Source organism: Oxyura jamaicensis, chromosome 9 (genome assembly GCF_011077185.1).
Source record: "Oxyura jamaicensis isolate SHBP4307 breed ruddy duck chromosome 9, BPBGC_Ojam_1.0, whole genome shotgun sequence".
Classification (NCBI taxonomy): Eukaryota; Metazoa; Chordata; class Aves; order Anseriformes; family Anatidae; genus Oxyura; species Oxyura jamaicensis.
In genome coordinates, this window is record NC_048901.1 from 57,431 (window position 1) to 72,812 (window position 15,382).

General features: G+C 36.7%; 1 protein-coding gene across 3 annotated transcripts in view; it reads right to left on the reverse strand.

Moving 5' to 3' along the window:
- Positions 1-15,382, reverse strand: part of CPB1 (carboxypeptidase B1) — a 24,598-nt gene continuing 9,216 nt past the window's right edge. For all 3 annotated transcript variants that reach the window (XM_035334658.1, XM_035334659.1, XM_035334657.1), the window contains exons 5-11: positions 14,318-14,419; positions 13,521-13,622; positions 11,211-11,321; positions 11,006-11,096; positions 10,153-10,355; positions 1,935-2,019; positions 1-232 (exon numbers count right to left, since the gene is read on the reverse strand). In XM_035334658.1, the coding sequence (XP_035190549.1) occupies positions 45-232; positions 1,935-2,019; positions 10,153-10,355; positions 11,006-11,096; positions 11,211-11,321; positions 13,521-13,622; positions 14,318-14,419 (882 nt within the window). In that variant the 3' untranslated portion in view covers positions 1-44. The remainder of the gene's footprint in view (positions 233-1,934; positions 2,020-10,152; positions 10,356-11,005; positions 11,097-11,210; positions 11,322-13,520; positions 13,623-14,317; positions 14,420-15,382) is intronic.

Consider the following 15,382-nt stretch of genomic DNA (forward strand, 5'->3'; position numbering starts at 1 on the left):
TGTCTTTGAATAAATCCTTCTTTAATAGGTTTTAGAACTTCATTCTAATACAAATGATTAAGGACATAATTAGCAATGTATTTAACAGCAAGCAAAGTCTCCTCACAGGTTGGCTTTATCTGAGATTCAGGGAGAAGAAACCCATAATAGCCAGTGTCTCGGAGCTCAAAAGTGAAAGAGTACTTGATGCCTTGATCATAAGCCCAGTCATCAGAGCCTCCTGCAGCAGGATCTGATAAAAAGAATAAATAAAACATAACTGAAAAAGTGGAAATTTCAAGTCACGAAGCTAGAAATATAGAATAAAGTGATAAAAAAAAAGTATATTTAGTTAATTGATTAATTTGTCTTTCTTATGGCAAGACTTCTTTGATTTAGGCCATTTGTGAGCTTCATTTCAGCTGATATGTATATGGAAATGTAAACCAGCTTTCCTGTTCCCTCCTTATTAATACAGTGGGCATGCCATGGGAGGAGTGTCTGTGGAGCAGGAGAATGGCATGCTTTTATGGGGCTGCTTAGAAAGATTTGATAGCAGAAACAAATAGTTTTTGCAAAAGAGAAATCGCTTTTGAGATTCATACAGATCTGAAAGAACCACAGATCTGGGATACCAGCTGGATCCTTATGTTCTGGAAGAATAGTACATTCCCATTCCAGTACTTTGGTACAGTGAATGTAGTCTCTTTTCCTAAGGAAGGAGCTTCCAAAATTGCTAAGCATCGCCAAAATAAATTTAAAGGAAAAAATGTTTTTTTAAAAGGGGGGAGCTATTTTTCAGAGGTTTTAAAAGTTATTTAAGAAAAGTAAGATTAGGAAGAGATCAGTTTCTGTATTTAAGGCAATTAAGAGGTATAAAAGTTCTAGAAATCTAGAACTGGTGTCGGTAGAGTAGTTGAACTATTGTTTAGTATTCAAATCATTTTTCACTTTTACTTAGAGATGCTGGAAATATAGAAAAATTCAGGGTCAGATTTTATATTTAAATCTAAACTGGTGTACTGGGTCTGTCTGGGATGTTAACTTTCCCTGCAGCAGCCCATACAGTGCTGCGCTCTGCACTTGTAGCTAGAACAGCAGTGGTATCACACTGGTGTTGTGTCTGCTGCTGAGAAGTGCCTGCACAGCATCAGGACTCTCTCTAACCCTCCTAAGGGGTGGGCAAAAAAGTGAGAAAGAAACATCACCAGGGCAGCTGACCTAAACCAACCAAAGGGATATTCCATACCATATGATGTCACACTCAGCAATAAAAGGTGGAAAAAGGAAGAAGAGGGGAGGGGTGGGCTCCTGTTGCAAAAAACATCTGTCCTCCTCCCAAACACCGGCTATGTGCGTTGAGGCCCTGCTTCAAGGACGTGGTCAAGCATCGCTCATTTGTGGGAAGTAGAGAGTAATTTCTTTCCTCTGCACTTCCACATAGCCTTTACTTGTTTTATTTCCTTTCCCCCTCCCTCTTCCCCTTTCCCTTTTTTCCCTTTAGTTGAATTGTTTAATTCATAATAATATTTCCTTAATATTTTTTTTTCTCTTTAATTAAATTATCCTTATCCCAACCCGTGAGTTGTTCTTTCTTTTACTTCCTCCCCTCCTCATCTGAGGAGGGGGAGTGAGAGAGCGGTTGTGGTGTTCAGCTGCCTAGCACAGTAAAACCACCACAACTGGGCAGATTTTGGGAATTCATGCTACGCACATGAATTCCTGAACACTTTACCACATCCCTTTACCTTCCTGGGGCCACACAGTCCCTGGGATATATTAGGGCATATATCATTCCCTATTTTAGACGTGAGAGATTGCATATATACCTCTGGTAATACGCTTGTGAAGAAGGAAGCTGAATGCTTATCAAGAGGAACAAAAGTTGCTATAAAAACTCATTTCAGAGCCTGACTAGCATTTAGTATAGTTGGTAAATTTAGGCTAGTACTCACAGATTGTTGTGGCTCCTGGGCCGTACGTATATTCGGTATTGTACAAACTGGCCAGCTGTTTGGCTGCAGCACTAGCGATGGAATTCTGTAGGGGAAGACGTATAAATGCAGACTTTTAGAAGCTTTTTGTGTGAATCTAAGTAAATGTTAAATAACAGATATATTATCTGTTAAATAAGCTGAAAAGCAGTGTTTGGGAAGTTTTTATATGTAAACTGTTATATACCTTTGAAAATGATTAGGTGTCAGTAGCTGCCAAAGCACAGCTTGTCAGTAATGAGCTTGTTTTTCAAGCTCTAATGGTGTTTAGTCTGGAGTATAGTCCGCTTTGTGTATAGCTCCCTTGGTGTATAGCCTGCTGTATAGATTGGTTAGGTAAGGGGACAATTGCTAACAATATCTTCTACACTGAGAAGAAACTTGTACGAGATTAAAACTAAGTAACTTTGCGCAGTAAATTGTGAACACACAATAACCTTTCTTTTCCTTCTGTTCATGGAGCTAAAAATTCAGTGTAGAGCCAGCTTAGTCAGTGAGGTTGACCACTTCTGGAAGTGGAAGCAGATTAAGGTCTTATAAATATTAACAGCCAGAAAAGGCATAAATTACCTTGGAACCATATGTAGGCTCATTAATTTCAATTCATTTCCTGTGCACAGAGGGACTCATTCAAACTCCCACTGATTTCAGTGAGGGTTGGATCAGGCCCATCAATAGTACTATGAAGCTTTGTATATTTGCATTAAGGAAAATTACAGACTTTTCTTCGGAATGTGTGGCTTTTCCAGTTCTTCATTATACAGCATGTTGGTAATAAAACATGAAAACTATTACTAGCAGATGATAAATATGAGTGATATTTGAAAACAGATGTGCAGTATAAGCAATGGATTGCCGTATCTTTCTTTATAGCTTACAGCTGAACAGCTTACTATTCTAGGAATTTCATCAAGCCCTTTCTTTCTCTGTAGGTTATACTCTGCCTTACTTCCCAGTGGAAGAAAGTTTGTATAATATTCTCTGTTCATCCTTATGCTTCAAGTGTTCCTGTGAATTACTGAAAGAGGCATGTTGGACAATGTGTTTAGAAAAATCTTAGTGTAGTAAGAGACCTTTCTTAGCTTTTACAAAACAGCATCAAAATGTGTTTGCTTTAATTCTGGCTGCCTGGTCTAGCACAGGATTGCAAGTGTTTCTCCACTTCCAGGTGCTGGATTTTGAACATCCCAGAATTGTGGGAGTTTACTATAGAAATCTGTGGTCATTTTATGACATAAAGAATATTTAAGCAAGGTAGGCCAAAGAGCATTTGAAGCTTGTCCTTCCATCTATAAAACTGGCTGTACCTGAATATGGGGTTTTGTTTCTGGCCTCTGTTATCAAAACACAACCTATTGTAGAAATAATGTTGTTTTGCATTTCACAGTCTGGGATTCATAGCAACAGGGGTAGCTGAGCTCTCTCCAGTGTGATTTTGTTGTTTGTATGATTTTGATTTGTTTTGTTCAAAAGTCCCCTCAAACTGACTCTTTTTTTAATTCATAATTATTTTAACACTTGTTGAGGAAATTGTAGAGGTTGGAGAGTAGTATTTTCTAGTGATATCATTTTTTTCAGGCTTCTTTTTTATTTTTATAATATGTATGTTTAATCAGCAGCTGAGATTGAGTTAAATTTGCCAATAGTAAACTGATGTAAATGTAAGCTGATTCTTATTCTTTCCAAAAAAGAGGAAAAAAAAAAGTGAAAACAGAATTTGGAAAGATAGTTTTATCTTACGTATGGAGCTGATAGTAATTAATATTTGCTCCCTCTTTGCATCGTAGGGGCAACAAAAGAGCAAAGCTGCTGTAAGGAAAGTGTGAGGCATACCTTTCACTCTGTCAAATGACTGCTTCAAGTCATACCAGAACAGATATGCAAAAAGTATGTCAGGAAGTCTTTTTACCCGAGGGATATTTTATTATTAGTCAGGAAGTTGTAAAAAGAGAGATTTGTAGAAAGAGCAGTTGAAATTTCCAGCTGTATGGAGACTGGAATCCAGATGAACAACTTCCTTAAATTCCCCAGGTTGGAGATAAAGGTGGTATTTTAAATGACCCTCTTCATTAACTGAAGAACATGACTGAGCATTTATGACTTCAACATGAAATTAATCTTTGTCAGAAGTTTTGATATCTGATTTTTTTTTCTTTAAGTTACTCTGTCCCAGTTCCTGTCCTAATAGATTTATAGTCCAAAATCTGAAGGTCAAAACAAAATTCAACTTTATGTCATCTCTTCCTCAAGATATAAAAAACAAGAATAATAAAAATGAAGTAGATTCTTGTGGGTCTAAATATAAAATAAGAGAAAAAAATTAAAAAGTATTCAAAACCATCAGTAAAGAGGAACTAACTTAGAGACATATAGAGCTATATAAATAATGGGCAACATTTCATGCCAGTGTGTTATTGGGAACACAGCTGCAAAGAGAGGCATGGCTGTCTTGACCTTTTGAGAATACTCTTTGCTGTTGACTGATTTTCAAGATTTCTTTGCATAACTGGCTTAACTCAGTTGTTGTGGTTTGTTTTTGTTTTTGACTGTCCAGAATCTCTCTGTTGCAAGGAAAATTCTGCTCAGAGTTATAGTAGCCAAGAAACAACTGGTGCCCAGAAGTCCTCCAAATAACTCCAGATTAATACTTTTTATTACTTTTTAAAGTAATATTTTATAGTAATTTATATATATATATATAATATTAGTATAGTTATTTATTAAAGTAATACTTTAAGAAATACTTTTTATTACTTTTTAAATTACTTTTTATTACTTTACTGCTGATTAATACCTCAGCAGAGGTAGGATTCCCTGCACTGCCCATCCGTGTTTACACTGCAGCTACGAACATTTGGCTTAATTTTGTGTACCAAGTGCACGGGCCAGTGAGATAGCAGATTAGTGTTCTTAGTTGCCATTCTTTTACTTGATTCACATCCTTTAAGCCCATTTTTTCAGTTATTAGCACTTCATGAAAGATGTGGCTTACTGGCCTCTCTCTACCGCATCTGGAGTGTTGAACTAACAATGTAATTTATCAGGCTAAGCATCTTCTGCCTGTTAATAGGTAACTTTTTGGAGGAAAAGTTCCCTTATTTTACTCTTCAGGACAGACTTGCCAGCAAACAGACTATTTAGAAACACCACAGGGATGTTGACGATGGAGCGGCTGCATTAAGACAATTCCCTTTGCCATCATAATCTGGTGGTGATCTGGAGATGCCTGTTCACTGATTGTCTGGACCTTTTGCTCTCTTCTCTCACTGGACTGCAAATTGATTTGCCTGAGGCTGAAAACTGTATTTTCCCTTCGCTTCTGTCTTGTGTGCTACTTAAGCTTCCCTTAATTTCCTTTGTAATGAGAGGCTGAAAAGGTGGTATTTGCAAAGATAGCTTCAGCCAAGTGAAGCTAAAACTTGCAAGGCTTCTTGTTTTGCCAGTAAAAACAGACTCCCCTCAAGAGTCCATGATTGATGTGTAATTTAGTTCACTATTCTGTTGTTGCTCATAGTTAAGCATCTCCCCTAAGAGCCTAGGAAATCCAGCCAAGTGGAGGACTTTAGTATAGTGCTTCTTTTTTCTTTGCAAGCTAGTTCCTCTAAGGCAGTCTAGACTGAGAAAAAAATTGACCCCTGGCGAGAGAGTTTACATTGTGACTGAGTTAAGGTGAATCTGCCCTAACAACTGTAGGAGCCAGGTTCACACATCAGCTTCATCTGGAAGAAGCTGCTACTAAAAACATCATTTTCACAATAGACTGTCAGTATCAAGTAGTTCTGTTGTGGCAAGCTCAGTGAAAGAGCTTCCATATTTTGCTTTTCTGCCTGCTTCCATTTGCTGTGCTTCCCAGTTTGTTTACTGAATATTTACTTGTAACAAGTAGTACAATCACAGGAATTTGAAACAGCACAGATAGAACAACAGGAGATTTTGCAGCTCAAAAATTGGTATGTCTGAATCCCTCAGATGATAGGACTTTTGATATTAAAAAAATCCTTACTACAGGTATTCATGTATCTTAAACGATCAGGAATTAAAAGACTTTGCTCCTAGCCATCAGGTTAAATAATCAGACTAATATTTACAAAGTCATGCAATATATTTGAAATTCACTCTTCTTGCAGGCTGGATAGACTCTAGGCATATCTCCACCTTCTACTGTGTCCTATTTTAAGGGCTCGAGAGGAAACGAAATGGTAGACCAACCCCACATGGAAGACTAATTTCAGTGATCTTCAACAAATGTGAAAATTCCATGTCTAGAAAATGATATTAGTTTGTGAATTAATAAAATAATCTGTAGCCTGCAAACAGTAATAATACAAATACACTAATCTAACGGAGTATGAGCTGGCTGCAGGCATGTATTTGGCCCCGAGTTTGTTGTTTAGCAAAGAGATAGAATTGAACCTGGAAAGGAAGAGAGAGCATGATGGACATTCCTCTGCTCTATTAATTCATAGTTCAGAGCCAATGCAAATATAAACAAGAACTGATAAAGCTAGATTTTGCTGAAAATGAGGAAAGCATTATTCATTATTTATTATTTCCTATAAGGTGACCTTATAGGTAACCGTGGCCAAAATCTGAACTGATGAAAATATATGGGCTGAACTTTTTATGAAAAGTATGATTAAAGGCACAGGTTTTTATTGCAAGAGGACAAATATGTGAATAGTAAAATCAAGATAAAAACAATCTTTTTGGGGTGGAGAGATGCTGGCCTTGCCAAGCACATTTTTAACTGTGAAGAGCTAATGCTTCTGTTCTCAGCAGGAGATGGATTCAAGCATGTATTCTGTGTGCAGGGTAGCTCTCTGGGGTATAGCAAAGAATGAGTCAAGTGAGGATTATGAAGCAAGCAAAATGTGATCCACCAAAACGGAGTACATATTTCTTTCAAGGAGTCATCACAGGAATATTGTGTAATTTCTGAGAAATTTCTGACCTAGATTTTCCTGTCTTGGGTGTTTGTATTTGTTCAAATATTGTTTGGATAGCGGTGAAAGTTCTGTGTAGCATCCCAGGAGATAAAAACACAAACAAATAAATCCACCCAACCCTGAATACAGGGAGAAGAATTGGGGGAAAATTCTTGTGTACTGTGGGGTTGAGGTCTTCAGAGCTCCCCTTGCCTCTGAGCAGAAGGATATAAAGGCTTGGGAAGCAAAAGACATATGTGACTTTCATCATCTGTTTTACAGCCTAGTACTGGGAGTGGTTGAGGGATAGTCCTAATATTCCACTCAAAGCAAGTTGCAATAAATTAGAGGTTGTTCTGACTAGCTATAGTAATGAAGGATGTAGCATAAAGGATGTCTGGGACTCACAGAGTGCCCTTTTCTACCTGAGAAACCAAAACAAGAATAACAGCCTTCTGGTGGTTTCTTGAGGCAGTGAGCAGGCAAAGTCTTTTAAGCCCCAAGGATATCAGATGCTGCTCAGTACTCTTGCATGAAAGGAAGGTACAAGCCTTCTCTAGATCTTCCTCTTCTGTAGGCTTAGTGTTTTCAGTCTCAAATTACTCAATTTTTGTGCCCTTTTGTATCTCAGACATTGGAATGCCGCACAAAGCCCAGTGTATTATGCTACCTTTAATTAAATACAATGGAACAAAATGTTATTAATGATAAGCAGACATGAAATTTTGTTTAACCATGTCAAGCTGCTCACTGAAAGAGATAAGAAATTGGAGTTATATTTCCTATAATTTATTAGATCTGTCAGAGTAAAAATAACATCCAAGATAAGGGCACTATAGTTTCTGCTTCTTCATTTGAAAATTGATATATGGTCCTCTTATTTGCCTAAACAATTTATATGAAAGGTTGAGAATCTAATTTTTCAGATTTCTGTAAATTCCAAATCTATACAGTAAATTTAGACATGAAATAATGATTGGCATGCAACATAACGTCTCTCTTTGTAGGTGTATCATTTTCAGCAAATACAATTGCTGATTGAAAATTCTTAAATTTCTTTAGTCACAACTCAGATTAATGTGCTTTAGTTATTTGAAGTAGCTTGAAAAACTGCACTTTTGAACCTGACCCAGAGCTTGTGGAAGTCAGCATTTCTGTTTAATTCACTGGTGTTGGAGTGAATTGGGATCTTTTTGTTTAATAACCCCAACTATAGGCAAGCTTGATCTGATGATACTCTGATCTTATTCTCCAAAAGAAGGACTTTTGGCAAGAAAAAATCTTTTTAAAGTCAAATACTACAGAAGCTGAACCTCTCTGGGACCACACTGTCTTTTTTGTTGGGATCACCAGTAAAATAAATGTTTTCCTGTAATTAAGACATGAAGACCACTCATTGGGTCACCTTGTCATGATGCTCATGTTTGTGATTGCTTCGTAAAGGAAAACAATGGAATGCCCTCTGGGATCATTGGGCTCAATATAAAATATAAGATAAAGAGACAGTGAAAAGACTAACTTATGAAATGAAATCAAATGGTTGAAGAGAAATATACAGTTTACATTCTTGAAGTATTTACTTTTTATGCTGGATAGTAATACTAGACTCACTATGGCAGGAAGAGAATTGTTACTGATTAAAAACTGCAGAACGATAGGGTGATTCATAAAATCATATATTGAAATAGAACATTGATAATACAAAATTATAATTTGATAAAAGAATGTTAAAATATAGAAAAATCACATAAGTTCTTATTGTTAAGGCTTGTTTTAATGGATAGGATTTACTATATTTTTTAATACTGGGCTGTTGATGTAAACTTTTGATTTAATACTGTGAGAAACAAGCTGTGCTTTTAGTTATGTTTCATCACATTTGCTCTTGATTCAAAAAGTTGGGCAGAATGTCATACATTTTTTTAAACACATGGGAACTTTGTGATCTTGACAATGAAGCAGCTCAAGGGTTTTATGTTGTTTATTACTTGAGACTGAACTGCAATGTGTGAGATGTGAAGCTTTTGTAAAAACTAAAGGCAAGACATTACTATAGTTCCCTGGAATAATTAAAATTAAAACCTTCTGCAAAATAAATTGAGAAGGCAAAATTTTCATCTAGATTTCATCCTCTTTTTTTAAGTTGTAAAAAAATGCAACAAGAATCTTCATTGTTGGCCCCAGCTTTCATTTGTGCTTTGGAATTATGACATCTACTTGGGAGCACTCATAAATCTGTCAAACCTCCACAGCAGACCAGCACACTTAATGTTGTTGCCTTGGACTGTTGGCAGCATCCCGAAAAGAGGGGGAATCAAAATTTGTTTGTTTTGTTTTGCTATGCTGCTTTCCCTACCAACAGCTTCTAGCTGCTATTATGCCAAAGAACTGAAGTAATTTTATTATTCCTGATTGTTGATTCTTGGCCTTATAAAATATCTACAACGTTTATACAGATTTAGTATTTTTAACCTCCCTCTTTTTTTCTTCCTAGATTATACTCCAGACTGTTTTATCATATTTAAACGGTGTTAGGGTGTGTCCTTAATCTAGGATAGATAAAAGAGTTGTTGTAATTTAAAACACAATATTGATCCTCTCTTCTTCCACATAAAAGGTGTGTTTCTAAACAGGCCTCAGAACTGATTTTTTTTTTCACCTGTTTTGTGTGTAACTATTTTTAATTACAATTTTGACAAAAATTGCCTCATTTTTCCTAAGCTATATCATTCTCTTTACTAGGAGTTTTACCTAGTTCTTCAGTGAGAACTAGGGTTTAGTAGGAAGTGTTAGGCAGCGCTCCTTATTTGCTGCTGCTGCTACCAATTCAGTCATGTATGTGTACTTAGCACAATCAAGCAAGCTGTTGGCTTAGCTTACAGAGCATAATGTTTCTGTGTAATGTTCTGCAACAACATACACAGCAACCTCTTGTGTCAGAAAGAAGCGGTTCTGCATGATGTAGTGGATTTCTGTACAGCATGGCTGGAAGGCAACCCTGACCTTGTGGCAAATTCAGTGGAATTTATGTGGAAATTAAGTAAGGCTCTTGAGTATATCCCATGCTTAAACTATGTAGAAGCCATCATGGTTTCTCTTGTTCTTCCTGTGAAAGACTGAAGTATTCTCAAAAACTGGTAATATGTATTCTTTCCAGATGTTAAGGAAACTGCCTGAAGTCACACAGTCCTAAACAGCAACTGATTTTTTTCTTATTCTTTTCATTATATCAAAATGACAAAGCTTCTACTTACCAGTTCCTCATAATTCTCTGGGTATTTGTAAGTATATGAATAAGGAAACAGTAGCAGCTGGGAATAGGAGTGAATAGTCAGATATGCCTTGATTGTAGAAAGATGTTCACGAATAAAATCAGCCAAAGCCTTGGTCTCCTTTTCAGACTCAGGTGCAGAACCACAGTAAGTGGAATCACAGGGTCTTCTTGAGGCCCCCATACCTGGGAATAAGAGTAAATTTAATGAATATTTAACAACAACAACAACAAAGTTGGTTGTTAAGAGAGTGATTCTACACCACTTTTGTAAATATGACTTGGAAATCCTACTGACACACACACATCAGAAGAGAGAATTTCTTCTTCTGTAGTTAAGACACTGGGCAACATGACAAAGCATTAAGTAAATATGCCCTGTAGTATCTACCGTGTGCATATCAGAAAAGACATGAGTATTGATGCAAAGCCCTATATTATCTAAATGATTTGGTATAGCATTTGCTTCAGTACTTAATCTTTTCCTTGCATATCCCCCTCAGCTCTAAGATGCTTCCAGAAGCCAGTGAGGTGAGAACCACATAAAAGGCACCCCTCTCCACTGAGTGAAACCAATCAAAATAAAACCTTTCTGGCTTCTGTTCTGAACTCTTCTGTTCATAGAAGTAGCCATACTGCTGACACTAGTAACCAAGGACTGTTTTTTTTTTCACCCAAATTACCCCCATATTTAACACAAGATATTCCACAGTGCTATATTGGTGATCTTGACTCAAAAGTGAGATGGACCAACATGCAGGGGAAAACCTATAATTAAATATCTTGGCTATTGTATTCCTGTATGATTGCTGCAGCAACTGTTAGGAGACACTTACTGCACCAGCCAGCATCAAAATTCCTGTTGGGATCAGTACCAATGCAAAAGCTGCCAGAATTTTTAGAGCGTGTCTTTCTCCACATACGGTCCTAAAATAGAATGGTGAAATGGAGATCAAAAGTAAGAACAAGTTTTAACCATTGGCTTAGGCAACCAGTTTTTTTGTTTGTTTGTTTGTTTTTGAGAAAGAAGAATGTACTTACATTTGTCCAAGTGTAAACGTAACCATCAATATTAAGAACAGGCAAAACATAGAAGTCCAGGTTGTTGAGAAGTCTGGTCATGATATTATCTTTTCCATAGGTCTCAACAGCCTAGTTGGAGAGAGTTAGAAGGAATTGATGATGTCTTTATGGAATGAAAACTTCTCCTGTATGCATTTAAATGTCTGGGTCTAGATCAGGAATTAATGTGGTACGCAAAGTCATCCAGGTCACTCCACCACTTGATGTGGCAGCTCTGATGTTACGTATACCTAGATGATTTACACTGACTCAAACCACGCTGCTGTTGGAGAGCCATCTTATTTTGGTGGATAGGTTATATGCTAAAGCAGTGTTGATTTTGAACAAGATAATAAATCCCTGGAGAGATATTACCATCTGCTAGTTTCTTGTTTAAAGAGATAACAGAGTGCTGGTCCATATATCTTCACTACATCTTGTCAACTTAAAGGCTTGTTTTTATTTTAAATTATTTATTTTTAAATCATTTCCTGTTATCTGTTGTATAGACAAATTTCAGAAATAACAAGAATTATAAATGATATTTCAGAGAACATCCTTACACATTTCCAGTTGTAATGTCACAGTTACATGTATTATTAGGGAGGCAGATTTTTGCCTGCACTTTTCCAGTCACATACATTGAATAATGTACATAAAAACTCCATATCCTGATGGCTCATGACCTGGCACTTTGTATGCGTGTTCACAGATTTAAGTCAGTGTCAAGTGAGTGTCCAGTAATCATGGAGATTTGCTTTAAGAGGCTTGGTGGGCCCATGATACCTTTACTCTATACAGATGCAAAGGACAATACAAGGAGCAATGCAATGGAGAATGGCATCTATTTTCCTGTAACTAGCAAGCAGACAAGTTGGATGGAAAAGCGGATCTAGATGGATCACTAGATTTTATTTTTTCCTTTTTTTTTTTTTGGTTATTTGTTTAGTCTATTTTTTTTGCCTTTTTTTTTTCCCTTTTCTTTCAGATACATATAATAATCTACCTTGCTCATGCTTTTTCTGTAGTTTTTGACTTTTATGTCTAGAAGCTATCCCAGGTGAACCACTGATGGTTCTCAGAGGACTGTGCTTTTAAAGTATTTCTACCTATCTACACTTGAATTCACTGTGCAGAGCCTCTGCTGGTGTCAGGTGCATCCATGAATTAAGTGATCAGCTGTAGTGACGTGAATTGCTGAGAGAAAAATGGTAGCACATAAGGCTGTCTGCAGCCTTATTGGGAGATAATGAAATAACATTCCCATTGACTCCACTGACATGTCACTTTCAATTTCCACTGCTCCTTACACAAAACCGCATGGCTGTCTGAGAAGATGGAGATTATACTTGCCACCAATGCCTCTGCCAGCATGGCTTACTCAAGTACTTTGGCTTTCCTTTATTTGGGTTTTAAATCCCAGCTACTGCTTCTGTTTGTTTGGATTGGTTTTAAATCTTCAAGCAGAAATTGTTATAAAATTTGAGATTCGATCAGTAAGTTGTTCTGCTAAGATGATTGATTCCCTAGCCTCCCCCTCCTACTCAAAGATCCTATTCTCTTTACAGAAGACTCTGCAGTGTTTAGTAACTCCCACCTGCTTTATATTGGTGATGGTGAGAAGGAAGAGATACGAGGTCTTTTTTTTTTTTCATTTATGGCCTGAAGTGTCCCAGCCAGTTGCACCTGTGAGGCTTTCTTGAATATATTTTCATGTTTTAGAAGCCATACTGTGAAGCCATTCTGTGCAACCTGAAGTGATAGCTCAAAGGGAAATAAACACATTTCCCTATTCCCAAGTGGAGTTTAGGGAGCTTCAGCTATAATCTTCCTTCTCTTGAGTGCATTCCTTAGTGCGTTCTGACTGTGCTTAGCTGAGGGTAGGTTTCCATCATTCCTGTTGTCCTACTGTACTGAGAAAGACTGCTTGCAGGGAATACAGCGCCTGGCGCTGGAGAAGACAGCTGTTCTGACACATTTGGATGCCTTCTGACATGTCCCTGAACTTTCCTTTTTCGCTGTTCTTTATGACTATGTAAAGAACATGACTACATGACTATAGTGTTACTAGACTTGTTTACTTGTCTCTCACTTTCCTCTGACTACAGGTACAAAGATGAATTTACAGACTGTAAGTAACCCTTCTAGTTGTGACTACCTCTTACACATACTCAGGTAGTCTTAAGCCACTCAAAGATTACAGGGCCAGACATTAAGATCTAGTTTAAGTAGTTAAAATAAAAACAGTTGCATTTTGTAAAACACATTTTGATCATTAAGCCTACTGACTTCTTTCACAAACCACTGGCAGAAAGCAGGGGAGATCCACTCTCTTGCATGGAAACCACAATCCATAAAGACAGCATTCTTATTTGTACCGCTTTTTCCCAACTATGGATAAAAAACAAAACAAAACAGGTTCCAAATGAGATAATTTGTATGCAGAATAAGTCAGACAGTGTGTTGACCTAAAGAGTGTGAAACTTTATATAAATGTAGCATTCTTTGATTAAATGAAAATCTACGGAGTGTTCTCAACTATAGCTGACTGCGATATTCAAGCTAACACCATACAATCATAATGATTTTATTTGTATTAATGTAGATAAGCTTTCTTTCCCACAATTATTTGATTATTCTGCACTTATATTTCCTGTGGTGTTTCTAGTACTTGATCTTGTTTGGTTGGATAAGAAATGCTTATGCAATTTTGGGCAAGTAATCTTAATTCTCTCATCCTTATTTAATTCATGGTATTTTATTTTTTCATAAAAATTATTCCAAAAAATTGTACCTGATGAAGATACAAACAAATTTGTTGTTGCTAGAGAGACCAACATTTATCGATCCTGTTAGAGCAAATGGATTTGCAAACGACAGATGGAGAGATTAATAGAGGTAGACCATTCACGTGGCTCACAGGAGTGTTGCGAAATTTATAGTATAAGTAGTACACAATATATATTTGATTTCCTGCAAAATGTATATTAATAAATTTTAGTGTCAGTGGAGATTTAATAGACATTATAGTCTTGTAGAGGCTAATAGGGGAAAATAGTCTGGCACAGAGAAATCAAAGCACTTACTTTGAGAAGGTATATTGGCCGTCCTTCATATGTTTCCCCAATTACACTGCGAGAAACAAGGTCTGGGTTCTGAGCAGTAATATCCTCAGTCCAAGCAGCTATCTGTTTAATAAGGAGAATAAATTTATTGATGTCTCTGTCCTCAGGTCCAGAGTAACTAATTCATAGATTTCAAGCCAGAAGAGTTTATAGATTTTTAAGAATTAATTCCTACTTATACTACAGTTATCTCTCTCTCTCTCTCTCTTTTTTTTTTTTTCCCCAGTGATAGTGGTTTATTGCAGACCTCTCAAGCTATTGCAATGACTGCCTGAATTAGTATTTTCTGGTATGAATTTATCTAGCACTTCCTGTCATTGGAGTCTGGCTGGTGGATTACAAAACCTTTTGGATGATGACCCTATATATGACTTAGAGATTATGGTCTTGTCATCCCTTGAACTCTCTTAACAAAAGAGATATATTGTTATACTACATAGATTGAATGCCTTAGATCTTCTACATGTTGTTATGTTTTTCGCTTTCACGGCTCTTCTATTTATTATCATTCTTGAATTGTTGACAGAAGCACTGACAGGGATTTGTGACAACAGTCCACCAAAGTCAAATATAAAAGAAAGAAAATGTCCTTCAATCTATTCATTATTTAAGGGAAAGAACTAGCCTTTATTATTTTAATATTTGAGCAGATTCCCTTTGTACCAGGTGCCTTCAGACGCTCACAAAAAAAAAGTCATCACATCGATACAAAAAAGCATTTTCTGCCCAAAGAGTCACAAACTAAGACAGGAGACAGCAGATGGTATAGATTGGCAAGGGAACATTAGAAATAATGGTTGACACTATGGATGATGGTGTTTTATAACCTTAGCAGAGTCAGAGGAGCTTTTGTTCTTATTTTTAGATAGCCTTAGAGAAGCAGGATTTAATTAATTCATTATTTTTATGAGAGTTCTGGAGGATGAAAATTAATTAGTTCTGTATGTATAGTTCTGTACAGATCTATAAATATCACCTGGTGAGGAAGCACAAATTTTATTGTTTGAAAATGGAACAGGTAGGCCA